This window comes from Lepisosteus oculatus, chromosome 6 (genome assembly GCF_040954835.1).
Source record: "Lepisosteus oculatus isolate fLepOcu1 chromosome 6, fLepOcu1.hap2, whole genome shotgun sequence".
Lineage (NCBI taxonomy): Eukaryota > Metazoa > Chordata > Actinopteri > Semionotiformes > Lepisosteidae > Lepisosteus > Lepisosteus oculatus.
In genome coordinates, this window is record NC_090701.1 from 57,772,988 (window position 1) to 57,797,600 (window position 24,613).

General features: G+C 42.7%; 2 protein-coding genes across 13 annotated transcripts in view; one reads left to right on the plus strand and one right to left on the minus strand.

Moving 5' to 3' along the window:
- cables1 (Cdk5 and Abl enzyme substrate 1) overlaps positions 1-7,953 on the plus strand; it is a 50,895-nt gene extending 42,942 nt beyond the window's left edge. For all 5 annotated transcript variants that reach the window (XM_006633859.3, XM_015353484.2, XM_015353486.2 and 2 more), the window contains 3 exons: positions 4,738-4,844; positions 5,435-5,642; positions 6,278-7,953. In XM_006633859.3, coding sequence (XP_006633922.1) covers positions 4,738-4,844; positions 5,435-5,642; positions 6,278-6,418 — 456 coding nt within the window. In that variant the 3' untranslated portion in view covers positions 6,419-7,953. The remainder of the gene's footprint in view (positions 1-4,737; positions 4,845-5,434; positions 5,643-6,277) is intronic.
- An 883-nt stretch (positions 7,954-8,836) lies between these two features.
- LOC102697695 (UDP-N-acetylglucosamine transporter TMEM241 homolog) overlaps positions 8,837-24,613 on the minus strand; it is a 34,593-nt gene continuing 18,816 nt past the window's right edge. For 2 of the 8 annotated variants that reach the window (XM_015353495.2, XM_015353493.2), the window contains one exon: positions 13,454-15,463. In XM_015353495.2, coding sequence (XP_015208981.1) covers positions 15,440-15,463 — 24 coding nt within the window. In that variant the 3' untranslated portion in view covers positions 13,454-15,439. Of the gene's footprint in view, positions 12,661-13,453; positions 15,464-24,613 lie in introns of those variants that run through there. The other 6 variants (XM_069191640.1, XR_011189960.1, XR_011189959.1 and 3 more) reach the window with 6 other exon arrangements.

A 24,613-nucleotide genomic window follows, 5' to 3' on the forward strand; every position in this document is an offset into this window, starting at 1 on the left:
TTTCAAGTGGGGAGCTGCGTCAGCGTGCTCTGGCTGCAGAGGAACAGGTAAGGGTTAATTTCACACTGCGGAAGCAGAAAGGAGAAACAGAAAGGTGACATCTTGTCTGTCAAGTCTTTCCTCAGGTGTGAGGGAGAACGCTCAACAGTGCTGTTTCCGCTTCCTGATTATTTGAGGATATTTGTTGGGCCTAAGGGTAGGGACACTTGGGTTAGGACATTTGCAAATATTATTATATAAATAATAATAACAATAATAATAATAATAATATAATGGAAATCTGTGACTTTTTATTATATTAATGGATTGTTGTAGAAGGGTGAAATATGTTTGCTAAGGTGATGGATGATATATAATTTGATGTGCTATTTCTGCCTCTGATTTATATCAGGAACAAAATGAGAATTTGTGAGGGCTTGTCTGTTGCAGAGAGAGCGACGTTCTTTGTCACACATACTCAAGAATTCTGTGCTGCTGTGTTAGTGCAGTTAGTTTGGTCATTATGCTTTTTCGGAAGGTTTTAAGCCCTACACATACAAAAATGTTAACGCCTATTTTGCGTAATTTGGAAGGAAATGAGAAATCACAAAGCAATTTATACATAAATAATGTAGTCAGGCCACCGCAGTACTAACAAGAATTCCAGATTTGCATAATTAAATCTCTGCATTGCTCCCCTAGTACATTACTCAGCCCACCCCCCTCACACACACCACTTGTCCTTCATGTAGGAACATGACATGAGAGCTTCCCACCTGAGTGGACATCTCCTGTCAGATTGATAAAGACCATTCCCAGCGGCGGGCGGGGAGCCGGGCTATAATTATGGATATATCCCTCTGCAGCAAGGCCTCAGGTGGCAGTGTTCATCACTGCGCTGCAAATGGAGGTCCCGGGCTTGTAATTAAACCTTCATTATTCCATTCCTTTCCTTACATATCGTTAGAGAGGGAAGGGCAGCTAATGTACAGTTAATGAGGACGGCACAAGGCGTGATGAAGCACAGCAGCACGACTTTCAGTTTTACTGCTTGAGAGCATTTAGAAATTGCGTTGAACAGAGATCTTCATTTCTGCCTTGTTGCCCTTTTCTCTCTTGCCTGAAGATACATTTCCATGGAGAGGAAGAGGCAGTGAAAGTGGTCCAGGTGCAGAGCTTCATCTGTTGCTCGTCCCCACAGCACGGGCGGTCCTCTCTCTTCTTTCACTGCCTCGCTGTGCTGAATCCCTCCTTCTGAAGGGGCCCAGCCGGCCTCTCGTGATCCACAGAACGGGGGAAATCTTGATAGAAACTGCTGAAATCTCAATGGGAGAATATCGTGTTAAAGCACAAACTGAAGCACATATTTATTCCCCTACTGCACTGCAGAAGGGAAAGGAAAATGTGGGGAACGTGGTGAAACGGTGCTGCATTTCACTCGCTTTTCAAGCCTTACAACACGGCGCTATTGACTTGAACCCTGTCCAGGGTCGCCAGCAGATCAGCTAAAGTCAGACAGAAGACAATAGAATACAAGAAGCATGACTTAAAAAAAAAAGGTAGGAGAAAATCCCTTGGGACAGAACAGATGGGCAATCTGATGTCATGTTTAACCTGTCAAAAGAGTGGGGTGGTGCTGGCTGAAAGAGCTCAGTGTCGAGTTTCAGCGTCTCCACCTCAGACACAAGAGAAAAAAAGCTTCTGTTTGCGCTATTGGCATGCCATGTTTGCCCCCATTCCTTGTGTAGTGAAGCCGGTTTTCCAATAACATGTTTAAATTCAAGAAATCTGAAGTCCTGATGTGTTTTATGTGGAATACGGTTCTTGAACCCAAATGTGAAGCAGAATCGTAACTCAGTAGAATGGCTGATAGAATTACTCTTTGATTTGTTAAGTTGTGGAATTTGCTGGGATGGATTTTAGAACACAGATAGGTATTTTGCTAGAGGCCAGTTTACCTAATTATGATGCAAAAAAAAGCATTTATTATTTAACAGTTGATTACATGTTTTATTTTTTGCCCTGAAAAAGCGTTCATTACCTTTTGAGTTCCAGATTGTTTGTAAACAGTTACAGTGCTTGATACAGCTGCACTGCAGGCTATTTGATGAATAGCAAACATGTGCATTTGTGGTTAATGCAGCTTAAAATGTAAATTAAACCCAGAGCAGTGACATGCAGCACATCTGTAAAAAAGGACTTTGCTTGTTAATTGATTCTTATTTTAACCAATCAGGGTTCCAGTCTGCATTGATGCCTTTGTGGTTCAAAGGAGTGGCAGACCCTTTCAGAACAGTATTTTGTATGGCGGTACTGTGGTCAGTCTAGGTTTTTAAAAAAAACAAATTTATCCCCCGAAAGGTCTGTATGAAACTTGGCTGCAGCTTCCACACAGACATGGGCTCTGCAGACTGCAGGCCACTGCCCCACCGGCAGGAGGATCCTTAACCCAGGGAGTTAGACAGTAGCCTTAGAGAGCGGGCCCAGCTGTAGGGGTGTGTCACCCATTCCCACGAAGTCACCCTCCTCTTCCTGCTACTGCAGTGTCAGCAGTTAGGGCGTTTGTCTTCGCACTGTTACGGGTCCTTCTAAGAGCAATCAAGAGGGATCTTGCCTGCTGCCAACTGTCCTGCGTTAAATAAATCCTCAGCTTACAGTAGCTGGTTTAAATCTCAGACAGTACGTGGAGGGGAAGCCTGTTCTGCTGTGTTGCCACCACAAACGATCTCTTTCTTGTGTTTCTCAATTTTCGATCCCCCCTTAGCAGTACATAATACAGCGTAGAAATCTTGCCAACTGGTTAAGTTTCAGTGCTTTTTTTCTGAAAAGTGCTGGTTGACTGTATTGCAATACATTTTGTTCAGTCGGAGTTTCAGGATTCCAGAATTCTGCATGAAACAAGGCCTAATATTGTGCATCAGGCTTCTAGTGTGGCGTTTGTTATTTCTCCTGGGGTATATCCCACATTTATATGAATTCAAGTTGCAGATGCTATTAGATATTGAATTTCTTTCATTTTACATTGGAGGTAACATTGATGTCAATGACAATATATTAAGAGGTGAGACAAGGAGTCGTATATCTTAAGACTAAAATGAAAAATGCCATAAACCATTTGACTGAGATACTGTAAATCAATAAGCTATTTTGTGCGGTGTAGGTCTGTTACTGCGTTTCGTAAATTAGAACGATTAAATTGAAAAAGAAATCTATATACCAGTTTGTGACTCATCAATCAGTGCTAGAGTTTCTGATTGCCTCAACATAACATGATATTGAGGAACTTTTACAAGTTTACCCAAAGAAAAAAAACTGATTTTGCTTTTCTTTGTAAAAAAAAAATATCTCGACAAAAGATGGGAAGATCTTGGTGATAATATTGGTCAGTTTGGGTTAACTGGATGTTTTCATTGAGTGTTGTTGTCGTTGATGGTCATCTTCGCCATCATGAAGTGGATATGAAAAAAATACGTGTTGAATCGGCTTAAATGAACATCAGTACATACAGCAGTTCCATCCTCGGGCTCCCATTCCACTCAGATCCCTGTTCTGGTTGGCTGAGTTGCCATAGAAACTAACTGGAGAGACTGAACCTGGCTTTTTCATGTGCAAAGAACTTTCATTTCACACATCCACTTTCTGCCAGAAAACAATTTGATATTTGAATAATAATCTGTAGTCAGTTCAATGCAGTATTTGTATGTAAATGGTATGCATTTGTTCTTGTTTTTATCAGATAAGGAAATGGGGAAACATCCCTTTGACAGTTTTTGTTGTTTTAATACTTGAGGAAACAGCTATGAAATGAAATTATGTTAATGATAATGTGAAATAATGGAAAGTCACCTTACAAGGTTGAGTTCAGTAATACTGTGCGTATGTGTTTGTAGCAGCACCCACTAGTCATTCAGAAGTTTGATCAAATCCTAACTCAGATGGACAAGAGGTGTAATGGGAATAGCAAGCTTTATTGGGGTCACTCACCCGTCACCCCCTCATACCCTCCTTAACAAAGGCTGAGTTGGGGAACGTGGGTGAAGATGGTGTGGATGGAGGGATGTGAAAGGGTAATGGACAAGCAGGTCAGCAGGAAGCGTGACGTTTATACTCAGGCAGGTGGACATGGGTGAGATGAGGGCATGACCTCCTCCCACCCACACTCCATGTATTGAGATGCAAGAAGAAATATGTTAGCTTCGAGTATAAAAAAGTTGTCTTAGTTGTCATACCACACTTTTAGGAGACTATATGCCCTACTCCACTGTGCTGTTTGATGTTAGCATGTCCAACAGCAGCAGTAGGAATGGGATGAGTGTGGACGAATGGATAATACTGGGTTCTCCTTCTAGCCTTTACTGGGCAGTGCTCGGCAGACTTCAAGGTCGAGCAGGATCTGTTCTTGTTTGCGTGGAAGTGACCTGCTTGGGCTGGAGCCTCCGGTGTTAAGTACTTTTCTCATTGGCGCGGCAGCCTTCAGCAGAGAATTGAATCTGTACCCTGTGTGTTCTGTGTACAGAGGCTTACTCTATGCTGTCCCCATGTTTCCTGCTTTATCCCATACTTGAGCACTGTTCCTCCTCTTTCAGCACTCAGATGTGGAACAGGTTCACTTAAAACAAAAGGAGACACAAGCCAGAACTTATCAGACTCAAGAGACTTGTTTTCATGAGCAGGTTTGGCGTTGGTATTGTGAAGCCCCTTAAGGTATTGTGTTGTTGTAAATGCACTTTTATTGGCATACTGCTCTGTCTTTTTCAGACCACAGTAATTGAGTATGTGAAACCCTCAGACCTCAAAAAGGACATGAACGAGACTTTCAAGGAAAAGTTCCCTCACATCAGACTCACCCTCAGTAAGATAAGGAGGTATGATGACCTGTTGCATTGACCTTTTTAATTCATAGGCCTTCTAAATGGTACATCTCATCAATATGTGGCATCTAAACAACACATTTATTAGTTATTTCATATTAGTTGTGTTAGAAGTGAGGCATGAGTGCAATGGTACATTGTCGGCACCATAAACATAAACATTTTTTCTATATTTTTTTATACTCGTCAGTTTTCCACACTGAATCTGTCACTCATATCATAATAACCAAGTAGTTTGTCACAAAGCAGTACAGTAGAAAGTTTCGCCACTGTATAGTGAAATACTCTGTGTCAGTTTTCGAGATGTTTAAGTGTTCAGTTTCTTCTATATTCTGATTTTTTTTATTTTAAAAAAGCATCAACCTATAATCCCTCTTGACTGTTCTACTTTCCATTAGTAAATTGATTAGTTATGAATTTTAAAGATCTCTTAAGTGCTCAAAAGTTAGTTTACTGATAACATTCCCTTGAACAATGAAGCATCGCAGGTCCAGCTGCTTGTGTTTGTTCAGTATGGTAGTTAAACAGCACAGCTCTTTGGCCACATTGTACCGACTGGCTTTGTCCTCGTTGCCCGTGTCCAGCCTGAAGAGGGAAATGCGCAAGCTGGCGCAGGAGGAGTGCGGCTTCGAAGAGCCCACAGTGGCCATGGCCTTCGTGTACTTCGAGAAGCTGGCTCTCCGGGGAAAGCTGAACAAGCAGAACCGCAAGCTGTGCGCCGGGGCCTGCGTGCTGCTGGCAGCGAAGATCGGGAGCGACCTCCGGAAGCATGAGGTGAAACATCTGATCGACGTGAGTACGCCGCTGCCAGAGCTCTCTTCCGTCCTGCGATACGGCTTCCTTTTGTGTCGAAATAAGGCCTAACCTGAAGAAGGCCACACAGTCAACACGCTGTTATCTTTCTTTCTGCTCCCCAGTGTGGCACTGGCCTCAGTCTATTCTGTAATAAGACACATCTCTTTCAGGATTTGTGCATCTTTGGTACAAGAAAGAGGTTTCAGATTCACGTGCAAAGCTGCTTTCTACAGACACATTTAGTTACTCTTGAAAGATGAACATTTTCCATGATATTGTCTTCTGTTCATTATGCCTTGGCCTTAAGATTTTATACAAAGTTGGACGTTTGGTGCCTAACAGCTCATGTTTCTCCCAGAATGTATCTGGAGAGGCAAAGAGTTGAGGCAGCTGCTTTTCATAAAGCAAACTGATTTTTCCTCAGAGGGGACAAATCGTCTCTCACATTACATTAAGCCCCAGAGCCCCACATGGGAACAGGATGGGAGAATTTGTTTTCTAGCTCTTTATTTTACAGCCCTTTGTAAAACATTCATTTGGCCAGCGAGGCATGACAAAAAAAAAACATAACATGCCACCTGGCTCAGAGCTGGGTTCGCCTTTTAACTGCCTGTTTGGAAATTGTCTTTCAGAAACTGGAGGAGAAGTTTCGTCTGAATCGCCGTGAGCTTATAGCTTTTGAATTCCCGGTACTGGTTGCTCTCGAGTTCAGTCTCCACCTCCCCGAACATGAGGTGATGCCTCACTACAGACGGCTGCTCCAAAACTCCTAGCGCTGGCTGCTCGTCAGGAGGGTGCCGCCGGCACGCTCCTGATCTGTCTGTCCCTCAATCCTCAATCCTCGAGGACTCTCCTCCGTTCTGGAAATGGCAAAACAATCATGAGCTTCAGATTCTTATCTGTACACAACTCTGGACAGCAAACAGAGCCTACAGTGGGTGGCTGTGACCTACATGGGACTCCTTGCTTCACTTTTTTATTTTCGGTTTCAGAATCGACTTGCATTTTTAATCCTCTTGCAGCTCCTACTCATTTTATTTTTTTGGATCCATCTCGTTGCTAAGGGTGAAATACACAGCTTCTTTAAAAAAAAAATTCCAGTTGGCGTCTGAACTGTTGTATGAAGAAAATTAAAGAAGAAACCCTTCTTTTCAATGGACAGCTGCACATTTCTTACAGAATTTTTATCTGCCTGAGAAAGGACATAAAGAATTCAGTTTTGTTTGGCCAAAGTTAGACAGATAGCCTGGGGTTTGGGCTAGGAAGATTTTAAGCTTTTGTTTTGTCTTGGTGTGTTGTTTTGCCTTCAAGTTTTTTTTTACAAAATGAGAACAAAACCTGGCTAAAGGCCACAAATCTCTGGCTCTCATGCATTGAAAGGATTTTTAACCACAGTGATTTTGTTCTTGTGTATTTTGTATTCAATTACTTATCATCAGAAGTGCACTTTTTCTGGGTACTATGGAGACAAATTGATGTCTGCAGACTCTTTCTGGGTAAATTTATGTTTTCTAATGATTAATGAAACGGCTTTGAAATGTGAGAGTAGTTTCCAAAGTTCACTGAACATTTTGATAAATGTTTTTGTCATATTGATTCCATTTTATGGGGTCCATTTCAATTGCTTTGATTTCATCTTCAAACATTCTGCCTTGTCTTACTGTTACATATTTTACAGCCAGCATTTTCTTCTTTCAGTATTATAACTAGTTTAAACCCTATTTTGAAAAAATACCGCATTTTATTAGAAGGGGTTCATACAATGCAGTAAAATTCAGTACTTTTTTTATACTTTTCTTGTAAATCATTTCCACATGTGGAGATTAGAACTGCACTCTTTAGTGTCTGATTTCCTGTGCTCTATGTTAGAGTGTATTAATTAGCACATTAATTGTGCTATACCTTAGGAGGGGCAAAAAAGTATCGTATGTCCTGTTGAAAGAGTTGTAGGATTGTGTAGAGGACAGGACTGCCAGCAGGAACAACTCTGTACTGCTGGCAGTGATGTACTGTTTAGGACCACACTGTTGTTTGCCTCTTCTGTTTTACATCCTACATTACTCTAAGGAATATATAAAACCATATCATAAGACTAAATGCCACGGCTCTCCATATAAACAGAACTCTTGTCTACTTCTTTGTGTAGCATTAATACCTTGGCTAAGTCACTTCTTTGCTGTTTGAGTATGAATATTAGTCATTCAACTGTTTAAACAAAAATCAAAAAGTGTTCTTTTTGGAAAGTCGGACTGATTGAATGTAAAATCCTGCTTTTCTGAGCAGTAAATATACCTGTCATTAATCTGCATACGTGTGTATTTTTTCATTAATCGTTAATCCTCTCCTTTGCCTACGTGCTTTGACTCAAACCTTGTCCTTGGGGGAGTTAACATTTTAGGGCCTGGAGCTCCATTTTCTCTCTTTTCAGCACCTTCATCTTTGCTGTGAAGACACGATCAGAGGAGGGAGGACTTGCCAAGACTAGGGATGCACAGAGCTTTACTATGTAGAGCTGTAGATGTCCAACTAAACAGATCAGTTCATGCCGTTAAATATATTTTTTCTCTCGTTTGTATTGTTGCTTCCTCTGTTATTTTGTGTTCTATACTATTGTTACTGTTTCTTCTTCGGTCTTGGGATATGCTGATCAACCTCCTCACCCTAAAGAGCTCAAGACTGAGAAGGGAAATGATCTGAGGAAGTATTGCCATGTTGCAAAGCAGTGCTATACTAATGGATCACGTGCAGCATTGATTTATTTTCCTGTGCATGTGAACACAGTACACTAATCATATTTTTCACAATCTTCTGGAACGGTTGCAGAAGGAGGGAGAAGGAACAGAATGTCAGCAGACTCAAGGGCACTGGGGAGGCGCTTGCAGAATGCCTGACTAAACCAGTGCTCTGACATATGTGTGCAAGCTTTATGTCGTTAGGGTCCGTGGTTTGCCGAAGGTTGTTTTTTGTCAACTTGCATGCTGACAAATTTGGAATGATGTTGAAAGTCAAGGGCCCCTTGATTTAAGTCTTTTCCTCCATCATGAACTTCGAACAAAGCTGTTCTTCCATATTTTCCTGCTGTAATGTGCCTTAATGCCAAACCCCAACTTAAGAATGAGGACGTAAAAATAAAGGTCTAGGCTGAATTGTTAAACACTTTAATGTCCAAATTAAACAACTCAATATGACATCACTTTCAGAATTTTCAAAAGGAGAATTAAGAACTTGACACATGACTGAAAGTGCCAAACAGGAAGTCTGCAATGTTTGGTCAAAATTTGGACAACCATAAACAATTTGTTAAACTCGTCAGTTTTCCGCACTGAATCTGTCACTCATACCATAACAACCAAGTAGTTTGTCACAAAGCAGTACAGTAGAAAGTTTCGCCATTGTATAGTGAAATACTCTGTGTCAGTTTTCTAGATATTTTTGTGTTCAGTTTCTTCTATATTCCAACTGATTTTTTTAATTTAAAAAAAATATCTATAATCCCTCTTGACTGTTCTACTTTCCATTTGTAAATTGACTAGTTATGAATTTTAAAGATCTCTCAAGTGCTCAAAAGGTAGTTTACGTTTTGCAGCTTACATGTACTTTATTTTTTTCTTCAGGAAGTGGGGATTTGAGGGGAGGGTGGGAAGATATAGATGCCTGCACTCTAACTTCAAACCTCACAGTTAAAGGCGATGTTTAGGTTTCAAACAAAGCGATGGCAAAATGTATTCCATTGCCCAATATGAAGGTCAAGATTGGAGACTTATTTTTATTTTTGCTCGGTAATCACACTATTTTCCTCAGTTCTTAATGAGAAGGATTACTAGCACTCCCCATTCTAAAATGTTGCAAAATCAGTTTGGTCCGCTTTGTTCCTCATCCGTTCGGCAAAAAATGAGACAAACTTGGCACAGCGTTAGCTTTCATGCGTTATTTGTCTACATGTGGACTGTGCTCCAGTTTCCAAAAATGGACGAAAAAAATATCAAGATCTCACATTTTATATCGTGCGTAACTCAGCACGTGGACTTTATTTCTTATGGTTGAAAAAAACAAAAATGAACAAACTTAACAACCAAAAAGAAAGAAGGAAAAGGAGAACTTCTTATGTGTATTTCTGCGTGACTTCTCAATCTGAACAAACCAGACAACCTCAGATGGAAGAGAAAAGAAACTGTGGTGTCCTTTTTTAAATAAAAAACATTCCTCTTCACTATGGATCTCCACACCTACTGTTTCAACAGAAAACGTCCGGAATCGAGCAAGAATCTCCAGCTTGTCCAGATCAGCCTGCTGTTTCACCTTCCTCTGCTCCCCCATCGCTCCCCCTGCATCTCTCATTGCTGCAATCCCTGACATCACAGCCTGGACACTTGCACTCTAGATAGGTTGCTAGGGATTCTCTACAATCACAGTATTCCCTTCGGAAAGCAATGCTCCATTGGTTTTTTTTCTCTCTCCATCTCTCCGAGGTCTGTCCACCTCATGAGCTCTGTAATCCAGCCCCCTGCCATGTTGTCACCTAGAGCGGAGCAGCCTGTCATCAGATGGACCCCTTGCCCCCTGCTGCCACCCCAGGACCCTCCATTCTGCCTTGTTCCCCTCCTTCTGTTCCTCTTGACATTCCCTCTTCACAGTCTGTCTCTGTTTTCTCCTGCTATTTTCAGACACTAGGAGTTTCGAGCAGTGGTTATTCCCCAACTGCAGTACACAGTTTATGAAGACTTTTGATTATGCTAGGTTTTGTTTTTTTACAGCAGAGTATAATTATGCACATTATACTAATATGCCCTAGATACAGACATTTGTAGCGGGGAGTGTTTTTATTATTGCTAGGTTTGACATTTGCAAACCAAGCAAATTTGAAGTATTTTTGAATATTACTGTATGTCACTCCCAGAACTCTGAAAGCAATATAATTGCTTGCTTGCACCAAGTATGAGGTATCTTAAATATATTCTGAAAATCTAACACCACCATTCTGTAAAATAATCTTCAGGTCTGATGCTTTGTTGTGTATTTTGCGTTTTCTGCATATGGAGCTCATGTTATAAGCTTGGGATCTCACAAGCCTTACGAGACCCATCTAAGGGCTTCTTGGTGGGCCCCATGTATGATTTATTCATAAACCTTTAGAAAAATTACTTATTCGTTTGTTATGAATAAGTCTGGTGGGGGGCTATTTCTAAATATATTTCCAGTAATATGTGTCGCGTGTCAATGTGGGCATCCATTCCTACACATCTTGGCAAAACACACTACTGGTTTCTTATGAGTCCAATATCAAGAGCAGTCATCAGTAGGCTAGTTCTATGCAATGGCCAAAGCACAAATGTTGACAAGAGACTTAGCTGTCGTGAGGCCTTTTAAATCCCCTACAATCTAGCACAATGGGATGCATTCATCAAACACTGGGTCCGGTCATGCATTCACTCTGTTCATTGAAAACCTGTGCCTCATTTGTCAGCTTGGGATCAGCTGGCAACTTGTTCCTTTGAAATGAGCATTGGGCTGAAGTGGCACTTTTCCCTTACCTGACTCAGGGTTTCTCCATATTATAATAGTTTGCAAACAAGGAAGTGGGCAACACTAGCTCAGATATCGCCAAATAGATGTTTGGTCTAATGTTTATTGTGTAGCTATTTATTCATGAATGCAATCTGTCATTCAATCGATCTGTGATTCAGTCTCAGGACATGTATTATGTAGAATCAGACAGTGGAGATGGTTGCACTGTATATGTGATCCTGCTTTGTATACGGCCAGTCATCTTATCCTCTCATTCTACCCTGAATGTCTATTTTGGAATAGACACTGGACCCGTCTTCACCAGGAATTCACTAAGGTCATTGTGTACTTTAGTATTGATGAATTTAGTGGTCTGGATGGTAATTGTAGGGGAAGTGAAAAACGGCGTGAGCTAACCGATTGAAGAACAGCCTGTATCTGTTGGGTACTGAAGTCCAAGTTGGTTGAAAGCGCGTGTATGCGGGCTGTATCAGAGACAAGTAAAGCTGCTACAGTGACTTCATTTACTTCAGTGATATTCCACCCTGCTTCTAGAGTTGCACAGGAGCTTATGCTTTTCTGTAACCCGAACTCTTAATTACGTCAGTGCATCAGCTTCCATTGCCTTCATAATTCTGGAGGACGTACATGTGCCTATAAGACCTGCTGTACTGCTGAGCCTAGCAGTGATTCCAGTATATTCCATCACCTTCTGTAAATACAACTTTTAAACAAAAAGAAAGTATAAAAAATCAATAAAGACTACCAATCCCACTAAGGTTTCATCCAGTGGATTTGTTCACTTCATCACCACCCAAGTCCTAAAATCTTCTTCTCATCAGTGAAAATAGTGCTTCACCTCTGAGCACGAAGAGGGACGGTACAAGTGAGCAGGAGACTCTGTCATCATTGGGGGTCAAAGAGACTGTTGATGATAAAGACAAGCATTACACCTTTAATGTACATTGCTAATGACCTGAACATTTTAGATGAGGTAAGAATTTCACCACTGACTCGAGGAATTTTCCTACAGTTCTGGACTCTGTTCCTATTCCCGTCCTTGAGAAACCTTTTAACTGTTGATGATTAAAGAAAACCCGTGTGTTGGCTACCTCTCTCCTGCCCTGGCCTCAGGTACAAGGCCAATGCACGACTCCCACAATATCTGTACTTCACAGGAAATAACGCTTTTTGTTTTTTAACTTTGTTTTGTGGACTTATACTAAATATGAAATGCCATGGGTGGTTTAGTGACACATTGGTTAATGCGGGTGCTATCTGCATGGTGAATATATATATTCTCTCCTTGTTTGCATGGTTTTCCACCAGGTGCTCTGGTTTCCTCCCACCGTCCAGAGACATGCTGGTGGGTTAACTGGCTTCTGTAGAAAAGTGGACCCTGGTGTGACCTTGCAATTGACTGGCGTCCTGTCCCGAGTGTGTCCTGCCTTGAGCCTGTTGTTTACCAGCATACGGTCCAGCTCCCCCTGCGACCATGGATAAGAGGATCCTGGATAAGAGGATTAGAAAGTGGATGAATGGGTGAAATACCATTCACATCTATACCTCAACATCACTAGTACATGCAATGGATAATTTCTAAAAGAGACCATGGAGAATACATAATGTTTTTCCCCACATCCAATGCTGATATAACACAAGTGGGAACTGTGTATTTGGTTATAATAAAACATGCCTGAAGGCTTATGATGAACCCTAAAAAAAAAAAAAAAAAAACGGTGGCAGAGGTCATGAAAAAATCCCACAGTAAAATAGGATAGTTATTAGTTTATAAAGGTCACTTCACCTGGGAGTCAAAAATCACAGTAATGGAAAAAAAGGCTCTGTTCAAATTTGCGGTGCCAAACTTTCACTTTCTTTTCTCCCCGATTTGCTATCAGCAATAAGACAGTGGATAGGAAACAGAATAGGAAGGTGACTCATGAACTACAAACCGCAAACATTAGTAGTGTGATGGCAAAATTCAAACAGAGCCACCTCTTCACCAACATTAAAGTCCATAAGGGCCATGCAGATAAACGCCAGATGTAATCCGTGGTCACAGACACACCTTGGAGCACTTAAACCAGCACACAGTCCAAAAAAGAACCCCAAACGGCAACTGTGACAAGAGACTTGTATCCTGATGCAGTCAAGGGGAACGGTCTTGGGAAGGCCGTGTCAAAACAAAAGCGTCATTGTACACTGCGAGAGCTGAGGCACACAGGCCAAGGCTGCAGAAGAAAATGAATGATATGAAAAAATACTACAAATTCAAAAGAAAGCAATGCAAAGATGAGACATTTTAATAGAAAGGTAGAAATATTTTATTTTGCTTTGTACTACATACAATGCCATTTTGAGACAGGAATTTCAGGTAATTCATTTTATAGCTCAGTTTCCCCCACTCCCACCTTAAAATCGAATGTTTTAAAATTTACAGCACAGTCAGATTTCCTACTGAATTAATACAAAGAGAAATGTAGAACAGACCTTTGCAGCCTATGTAAAAAACCGTTGTGCCACATTCACAGTTAAGTTGGTCCCTGATTAGGAAGCTACAGTATATAAAAATCCAGAACCCAAAGACTGAGATACTGACACTTAATTTTATTTGGTTAAGAAAAAGCTGGGAGCACTCCAATGTCCCAATTCAACTAGCCCCTTTCACTCTGGATATTATCAAGAGAAAGATCACAGATACACTGTTTGATACAAGGTTGAACCAAGCAGACTCACTTATCTGCTCTTAACCTTCTACAAAAAGTCTCATGTATATTACCTCCATATCAATGGATATTTGAAGCCTGATATAATGAGTTTTTAACTCCAATGTGAAAGGGGTTTAAAGATAAATCCCCCAGATACAGTATTGGTTGTGACTCAATTACAGTAAGCATGGGTTATAGAAAACACTTCCTAAGGTCAGCTTAATCAATACCCACTCTGTTTTTGGTTACTTACCGGAGCACTGTTTTTTGTGCTGTGGATTGAATGGAAACGTTACAGTTTCCTTTCAATGTGTGTGTGAGAGGATAAAGTGCTTCATTTGAGATTAAATTGTAAGGATATGGTATGAAACTGAGTATCTAAACCTGTCCCGCATACACCAAGGGAAGAAAGGAACAGCAATAAATAATGAAGGGTGACAGGCAGTGAGGCACTCAGCACGGTGAAGGATGTCCGCCTAGGATTCTAGGGCATCTGAAGCCCCTCAGCCTGGGAACAGACCCACCCTCAGCTGTCCAGACAGGCTGGCAGGAGCCGTAGGAACACAGCAGTCTGGTCTGCAACAGGCTTCCTGCTCCACTGACGGGCGAGTGGCTGGCAGGCTTCTTCCTCCCGGCCCGCAGCTATTGTTTGTGGAAACCCGAGTCCTTCCCCACCAGTCCTGGGGGTGAGAGCAGCGCAAAGCTTCCTGTGGCCAGACTCCACGCTGGGGGGCAGCCTGCGCTGTGCGAGAGGCGACAGGACAAGGAGTCTGGCCACTCTCCCTCGTACCCTCTTCTCCTCTCTCCCCTGAGCACGCCGCATGGCTTGCTCGCAGGCCGTGAACTGGGATACAACACTCCCTTACAACTCAATGGAAGGTGATGAATAAAAGGTCGATCAGATGCTATTTTTGTCTCATAGCACAGCTCTTGGCTTTGAAAAACTCGCCTTGAAAAGGGCCGCCAATCAAGCTCCCCTGCCAGCCACCTCAGTCTCATCCCGGGATCAGGCACAAGACTGACTTATCTGGTGTCTGTCTGGGCTTAACAGACGCTTTATTTCGCCACACAGCTGTATGTATACCTCCTGAAGTGTGCCCCAGAAGATCTTGGCCAGATCACTGTATTGATGCTGTGATGGCTCAGACCCATGGCAGCTACCCAGGATCAGCTATGCCTCTGTGAGAGAGTTACAAGACATCCACTTCCTATCCAAGGTTGGACTTCCTGTCCTGTCTGAGTTCATCTTTAACAAAAAATATAAAACGGATTAAATAGCGATTGGTTGAAAGATAACGCGTCTAAGCAGAATTACACTATAAACAGTCTTATAAGTTATCTTTTGAATGTATAAATTACATTTCTTATATTCACTGTGTCTCTTTTTCCTTCACGGAGATTCAGAACGGAAAGAAGAGATCCAGCCCACAACAGTCCTTCCTGCCTTGAATCAGTATCCCCTTCACAGGACGAACTGCTTCAGGACAGCCTGGCAGAAAGCCTCCTGGTGGACTTCGTCCTGCCCCGTCTCGCCGTCATCTCATGGAGGCGCTGCGCTCTGAATACACAAGCAGGGCTTCACCAAGGCCACTTAGCAGGAAGCTGAGCAAAACATGAAGTGGAATATGGTCAGACACAAGTAAACATGGAAACAGGGAGAGGGCCGGCTGGTAGCCATTAGAAAAACAGCCAGCCAGATTACTGTGAGAAAAGATCATATCATTCTCTGCTCTGTCTCCGCCTTTGTCTGGTTCTCCACCAAGTTTCCACAATGGCTCTCTCTCTTTTTCTCTCTTCTCCCCCCCTGCAGGTGTCCCCCCAACATCAAGTGAGGGGACCCCTCCTTCTCCTTTTCCCCTCTAAGTATTCTGCCTGTGTTCTTTTATCCTTCCCAGCTCTCACCGACAGTACCCTTCGCCTGTATTTGAGCGTATTTGGGTGACCCTAGCAATAAATGTGTTTGCACAAGAAATACAGGATTATTTTTCTAATTGAACACTCCAGACATTCCAGTACGATGAACTCTATATTTCTATTTATTTTTTTTTTATGTTCTGTGGACAACTGGAAGAAAAAAGTCCAGGTCCAATTAAACTTTGACACAAATTCCAAACAAGGGGACAAAACATTTTTTTCTCATTGTTTGAATTTAGAAATTGCCAATGACTTCTGTCATGCCTACTCCTTCTGGAACAGCCAGCTGTGTGTTCATCCCTACCAGGCTGTGCTCTGCAAATCCCACCACCGCGCGCGAGACAAAACGAGCAGGCGCACACATACACACCCGCCAGCGACAGCCATCTTGAAACATGTCGCAGCCTGCAAGTGCCCATTCAGCCACAGGGGGTGCCATGCTGCTGAGAACTCTCTCCACCCTGCCCAAGGAAGCACTCAACCAAACGGGCTTCTCCACCTGGAGAACCTTCGTCGTAGTTGGCTAGTGACATGACCCAGGCTCAAACCCACGATGCCTCGATCACAGAGCTCAGCCTGCCCTGAAACGAGTGCCTTTACGTTTCCAAAGGTGGACAAAACATTTTGTCTGATTGAAGTAGTATTCGTAATGCTATGGGCTGCTGAAAATAAGACATTTAACAACAGAGCGTGACTTTAAAATGTACTGTCGGCCTACTAAACAAGTGAGGGAGTGATCACTTCTGCAGAAGTAAAAACCATGTAAAAAGTCATTATATACGTGCTATTGTGTATGCAAACCCAGTCAGCACTCTGCAGCACAAAACATGCACTCTGTATGCACTTAAACAAGTAATCGATCCAAAAACACTTTGAGTAGCACTGTAGTTTGTTAACAAGAAATATCCTGTTTACATGTTCACTTTTGGTTTTAATACTGGCATATAATTTGCCAGTAACAGGCGGGTCACAGCTGAAGAGCTTCTCAAAATGAACATTGAGATTTATCTCTCCAAAGCTTACACCAAAAGTTTGTAAACCTTGTATAATAACCAATTAGTTCCCAAATCCTTACTAAATCAGAGGGACTAATTTTGTGTCTAAGATTTGGCCCTGAGCCATTTCCTGTTCGCGGTAAAAGAAGCTGCATTAATGAAGCAGCTTAGTTCCGTTTATGAAACAGTAATTCTCATCATTAATGGGAGAAAGCCTGCAGCTCACTGGGCAAATTCCACACACCCTTATCAGGGTAAACAGACTTTTAAAATTAATCTCATTAGAAAAGATTACATTAAGAAATACTGTTCAAATAAAATATTGCAAAGAACTAGAAATTCAGAAATAGAATAGAACTTTCATTATGAAACTAAAACACAAAAAGGCAAGTTAATAAGAGATTTTTGTGGCTGGCTACCAAAAATACACAGCCAAATTACCGTGAGAAAAGATCATATCCTCTGATCTGTCTCCGCCTGGCCTTTTGAGGTACTGCGCTTTACCTGGTTCTCTAGATTCTCCTTCAAGTTTCCTCTGTGACTCTTTTCCTATGATCTCCCCCTGATGGGACCCCTGATCTCTCTCCTTCTCCTCTTACCTCTTAGTCTTCCATCTTAGAGTTCTCTTATTCTTCCCAGCTCTCACTGATTCTCAGGTCAGGTTCCCCTCCGCTGGGGAGCCTACAATCCATCCTCCAGACTCTCACCCGTGTCCCCAGCACGGTGCACCTGGACGCCTCCCGCTGCATGCTCTCGGACTCATTACTGCCGGCCCACCATTTTGTTTTCCTTGCACCGGGCAGACCATGCTATTATGCCTTATACTGCATCTCATACCACTCGCCTATGAGGTGAGTAATTGAAAACACTCGTGTGTATGTACTGTAATACATGGAGCACAACATGTGTTGGTTGGTGTTGCTCGCTCTTTCAGGGCCTGAGCTCCATTTTAGCTTGGCGTGCCTGCTGTGCGGGATCTGCCTGTTAATGGACTTTTCTCTCTTTGTCTGACTGCTCCTGTTTCCTTCCACAGACCAAAGAGCTGCTATTTAGGTCATCTGGCAGCTCTAAACTGTCTCCCATGTGCATGTACAGTACTGGTGGGTGTGGAGGTGTGCCCTGTGAGAGATGGCTGTTCCCACCCCTGTCTGCTGGGCTAGGTTCACCACAAACCTGTATCAGACGGAGCGGTTGGATGCTGAAGGGGCAGATGGCCCCTTACATTAAAAAAAACACACAGATAATCATGGAAGGAACAATCGGAACATCTCATGGCTCAGCTGTACAAGAGTGTCTGGTGTTGAAGGACCTGAAACGCCCGCCAACCCCAGGTCACGTCACCAACGATGTGTCTGGGAGAACTGAGAGATGCAGGCGGTTGCTTTCAATACAAAAGACTAAGAATAACACAACACTGAGAAATCTCAGGTCAGACCAGACCTTGTTAATACCCTGATCTCAGGAGCCCAAGGGAATGTTGTCTCTAACCAGGAAAACTCTGAATCTCAAACACGGTGCACAAATTCCAACAGGTGTGCCAAATTCAAAGCTGTATATTCTAATCTGGAAACAAAATATAGATTTTCAGTTAATAACTCTGTCCATTCAGAACAGACTGTCACTATAAAACTGGTGAAGCTTAAATCTGTATTATGTCACTAGCTGAATGTGACTGGTGTTCCTCAAATGGCCAGGTGCCACCTATCTATCCATTTTCTAACCACTTCTGCAATTCAGAGTTGCAGGAGAGCTGGAACAAGCGCTGGGCACAAGGCAGGATACATCCTGGACAGGACTCGAGTCCATCACCAGGCGCACACAGACACACACTCACACCAGGGCCAATTCTCACTGAAGCCAATTAACCCACCAGCAGTCTTTGGACTGTGGGAGGAAGCCAGAGCTCCCAGAGGAAACCCACACAAACACAGGGAGAACCCCAGGTCTACAACTGAACCCGGGCCCCAGTGCTATAGGGTAGTAACGCTGACCGCTGTATATAAAGAAAAGCTACTAAATGCAAGAGCGTCTAGTGCGCATGAAAGCAGGACACTAGAGCAGTTGCTTTCTGAAAAGTCAGTCTAGGTCACTCAGGAAGGACCACATATGCCTTATATGGTCCCCAGTTTCAGGGACACTGTGTACTTTGTATTGTCCATCTCAAAAAGCATGGAAGAGCAATATGTTTTCAGTCCGGCCCCTCCTGGAGCTGAGTGGCAAGGTCAGGCTCTACCAAGCACATTTCTGGTGTCTGACCCGACTGGTCCTGCCCGTGGAATGCGATTCTGTCTACAGTCAGCTGACCAGCACCACAGGGGGCCCAGTAGCCTGCCTGGAACACCAATCCCCCACTTCAGTACACCTCTACGGGACAGCGGCCCGATTCCAGACCGGTCCTGCTGTCGCAGTAATAAGATTACTGTTCCCCACAGTGCCCTGACCTGAATAAAACCGAAGTACACGCCCCCGATAGCAGCACCACTCAGCTACTCTGGTGCCGACGGCCACCAACTACAATCTCAATTTGCCCCTGCCTAACAGAAAAAGTAGAGAAAACACAACCTGAATTGCTACACCAGAGAGGGATAAGCCTTTCATACAATCCAAATATTCCTCCTACGGTGTCCCGCTGCAGCTCTGAAATGTCTCACGCACATGTGTTCAATTCCACAGCAGAATGAGGGACGCGGGCGTCGTCCTGATGGTCACAGAAAGTTACTGTGAAAACACTGGTACATGCATACAGGAGCACGCCTGTAGAAAGTAAGGACAACATGGCTCCTTGAAATTCTAAGGAACTTGACAAAATAGCTTTAGCAGAAAAAAGATGATAACTCCTGGTACGACTGTAATGTTCAATAAAAAACAAAAAGCTACATACAAAAAATGTTTTGGCATCTCATTTTTTTTTTACTGAAGCGTGGTACATTTCTGACCACATATCCATCTTTGCACCCGGAGAACTACAAGGCCTGGATTTTGACCAATCTGGCAGTTATTCGAATGAAACAAAAATCAGCTTAAAAGGATCACTTGGAGTTATCCAAGGGTATAGCCTTGATCAGGAGGTCACTGCAAAATGGCAAAGCCACTTCATATTTATATGGAGAGCAAGTGGAACATATCATTCAAAAATGTTTTAATTCTCACAGGGCTGATCTGCCCGGAGCTCGATCCCTCCAAGCCTGCAGCTGGTTCACTGATCAATCTTCAGCTTTTAGCAAACTTTTTTTTATAATGTATAATCCTCCCTTAATCATGAAACAAAAAAAGAGAAAAAATAAATCTCTTTAAAAAAGGAAGCCATTACACATGTGTAGAAGATTATCACATTTATCACATTTATACACAGGTGATTCAAAGTGTCTGCCACTAAGTGATCTGTCAGAATGGTTGACTGTGTACTATTGAAGTTCTCCAACTCTAAATAGTGGTGCTTTTTCAAAACGAGATTGAAAACCTTGTGACAATACGGCCATCCTACAATGATAAGATATTTTTGATTGTCATGGAATGTCAGCAGTTAGGAGGACAAAAGCTAAATCTTTTTGTTTTTGGAACTCCTAAAAATCCTTCTGAAAATATTAGTTAGACATATTCCAAATGCAAAGTATTTTAAAATACATAACTATTCTTCTGCAAACTAACAATATTTGTAGTAAAGTTTTAAAACAACTTTTTTGTACTAAAGTAACTAACAGAAATGAGATAACAGGAACATTAAAAAGCTCAATATTCTGTCAACTAGACTTTATCTTGCAAAACATGCTATACAGTATGTAAAACGTAATTGCACTAAATAGCTCACATGAACAGTATTCTCAATGTCACTTAAGACATTACAGCTCAATACTTTATTGCTATGGCACCTAGATGCATGGAATGTGGTTTGGTGAGCTCATACTCATATTAGAATACAATACAGCAAATACAACATAAAGCCAATAACAGATGGCATCTTCTCAATACATCTTCACATACCATTCTAGACACACACCAGTAATAAGATACATAACGGTGAGAGCCGACAGAATACCAATGAGCCGTGCATAAACGTCCAAATGAAACTGCAGTCTCCGAGGAGGTGCTGGTAGATGTGCCGAGATGAATTATGTGGGAATTAATAACATGCTACTAGACTGGAATTTTAATATCAGATCTACTGAAACAGGCCTCAGTGGGTGCTGTCTGCGTGGAGTTTGTATGTTCTCCCTGTGTTCATGTGGGTTTCCTCCCACAGCGGTGGGTTCATGGCTGCTGGGAAAACTGCAAGCGTGTGCCCTGTGATAGACTGGAGTCCAGGGTGTACTGCACCTACTAGGCCAGACTCCAGCTCCCCGAGACCCCGAACTGGATGAAGCCGTTAGAAGAGGGATGGGTGGAACAAGATTCACCAGGGCCGTTTGCAAAGGACCGGAACACGTCCAGTTTTGCACTCATCAATAATTATTCTTTTCTCGGAATCCTCTTTCCACAGCACAGTACCTTTTAAATATTTTGATCTACAGCTGGTTCTTATTCACACTGAGCTAGCAGGACACTTACATAAGCAGACTTAGTTGTTTGCTTTGCATTTGTTTCAAAACTGCTTTTTAACGGTTTGCGCTACTGCCCTTGAAAAACTAGACAGTGAGGAAACAAAGAGAGCAATATAGACAGTATTACTGATAAGACTTTCCCTTTCATTGTTGGCTGGTTCTGGCGAATTCAGCCCTGACTGCATGAGAAGTGGAGGGCCGCAATGATCGAATCAGAATCCAAAAGGCCCTTTTTTCACCTGATACCTCAAAGTTCACATGAAGGCCTTGGCAACGTCCGTCACTCCTGGTCTTCTGCCAAGCACAAATGCTGCATTGCAACAAATTTAAACAAATTCCAGCTATGTTGTTCTCCAGTGGTTGAGGCTATAATTAACTCCTTTCCCTTGCTACTTGAGCTTAATATGAACCCTCCCAAAAAGAAGGGGAATGATGTCTGCCCCCTGTACTACCCTAACACTTTTTTCATTTTTTTAATTTTTAATTTGTATTAATTCCAGTCCACAGCACTGGCTGAGGATTAACACCCTGCGGTCTGTGTGGCTCCTAATGCCCCAGTATAGTGACGGGGACACTATACTGTAAACAGGCGCCGTCCTTCGGATGAGACGTAAAACCGAGGTCCTGACTCTCTGTGATCATTAAAAGAGTAGGGGTGCAACCCCGGTGTCCTGGCCAGATTTCCCATTGGCTCTTACCAATCATGGCCTCCTAATAATCCCCATCTCTGAACTGGCTTCATCACTCTGCTCTCCTCCCCACTGAGAGCTGGTGTGTGGTGACTGTACTGGTACACTATGGCTGCCATCACATCATCCAGGTGGGGCTGCACACTGGTGGTGGTGGAGGGGAGCCCACATTACCTGTAAAGCGCTTTGAGTGTCCAGAAAAGCACTATATAAGTGTAAGCAATTGATAATAATATCTTATAGCTAGGTATGTAGACATCCCTGAGTTCTGCCTGTGGACTGCTTACAAATTAAAGATACTGCTTGTGATCCTCTTGTGAAAACAGGCTCTTCAGGCAGTCACTACCTGTACTTATTTGTGGCTTCACAGAAGGTCTGCCCTGCTGAGTCAAGGACAGGCACACACACAGGAAGTGGCAACATATGTGCTGTCAGATAAGAGCAGAAAATAAAGGGAAGCCCCTAATCCACAACGCTGATCAGGGTTCGTTGTTATTTATCACCTTTGTGCATTTTCTCTGCAATTCACAGAACCCAAGTCACATGTCATGAAAATGCAGGATTTTGCTGAGCCAATGAGAGAAGACAAAGAAGCTAGGCTGACCTTTTCTTGCAATTAACTGTGACATGGGCAGCAGGAGGCTAATTCCATGAAAATCCACCTTTGCAAGGCAATAAATGAAGTATTACCTGTCTGCCACTACACAAATTAAATATCGTCACAACACTGGTTCTAAAATAACCCTATTGATTGGATAATCACATTTTCAAAATAGTTTAAATCTATTTTAATGTTCACAATACCTTAAAAAACACCCCTAAAATGCAATAAATATTGATCAATTAACCATACTAAAACAACTTTGTGGGTGATGAATTTGAGTCCAATAAAGGCCAGCTCCCATGTTCTGATGAAAGAGAAATCATTTTAAAAAGAAGTATAAAGTCTTCCTCTGGGACGTTCACCATCCTGTCCTAGCAGGTCCTTGCTTGCAAATACTGGCTACAGTCATGAGAAACATGAATTGAGGCTGATCCTCCCTTGCTAGTTTGTGGGAAGTCTGGCTGACACACATGGCTCACATTACCCATCACGTGAGCTCATCGGTTAGGTCCAGGGCACACTCTTCTCTGTGGGCAGAAGCCAGCTCCGGCCATCCAGTACACAGCTGGTTTGTAGTAAAAATATCATCTTCTGAAAAGAACTTAAATTTCTGTCCGCCAGCTGAGCAAATGTGAAACACTCTGAGCCTCTGAAAGGGCAACAGGAAACGTTTACCCAAGGAAGTGGCAAACATTCTCTGTCTTACTCTTAAAGCAGGCTCATGGTGGCACCTGACCAGCACTTTAACACACAAAAAATAATGCAGGCACATTTAATCTTAACCCCCTTACGTTCTAGCTCTGAACAAGGTAAACACCTCCTCTCCAGAAGGGGCTTCAGTGACGGATGTTGTTCAAGAATTTAACTGGGGTCAGCTTTCCCCCCTCACCCCCGTCAGACCTGGAGGTGAATTCTCTCTCCAGCAAAACAATCTCACCTGAACACTGGCAGTAAGGAGGTCAAAACAGTGTAGCGGAGGTCAAGCCATTGTTTCCTGGATGTTTCCCTTCTAAAACAAAATCTTGTGGCACTCCATCTAGACTGAAGGTTCCTACATACCTTTGTTTCAAAGAAAAAGCCATGGACAATTTCAAGGTCTCATGGTGTCATAATTTGTCAATTATAACAAATGTCAGAAATGACTAATTATTTCTTTACAATATCGAGTTGTTTTTCCCTTTCCTTCCAATCTAGAGCCACCTTGAGCTTGGCTCAAGGCTATAAAGGCCTCCCCAGCACCAGGGGGCGATGTCTGCGTCTGCGCACGTTTTTCTAAGCCGTGCATCCCACTGTGAGCACTTACACAGGGAAGGCAGGACCAGCTAGAAAAGCGACGCGGTTGTGTTGCACACCACACGGCAGGGCCATGGGCCCTTCACCAAGTCCAAGGGCTACTGGGCGACTGAAAAGCCTGGTGACCCAAACCCGGAGATGCTGACCTAGGGTGCTGCTCAGTCAATCCCATGCACGTAACGCAGACCTGAACCACCAACGCCTAGAACACAGGGCTCGCCCCAATCCCCACGTGAGCACCATTACCGGGGGGAGACACTTTGAAGCCCTAGCCTCATTACACCTAGTACCAAATAAACGATGTATCAGCTGCCTGTGCCCCTTTCATTAAATATGCAAGGTTGTGTGGAAACAGACTGTAGTTTCAGTATCTCCTTGAGATACAAAATACATATTTGCCATGTGAAAAACTAGCTTGAAGACTGGACTAGTGGAGAGTTCCTGATTCTGGTGTGTATGTGAGAGGCAGAGCAGATGTGAAAATGAAATTCAGAAAAGCTATCCTGCCTTGAAAAAAAAAGCTTGCAGAGCTACTGTATATACAGTACACCTCAGCCTGTCTTCATACATCGTCAGTGTTTCTCAGCAGCACACCGCACACATTCTCTTGTGAAAGTGCTTATTTATGATGTGGGCATACCTATTTGGCAACATTAGATCATCTCTGTAAACACTTTGCTAAATTTTATTACAGAAGTGCTGACAAACTGTGAACTGGA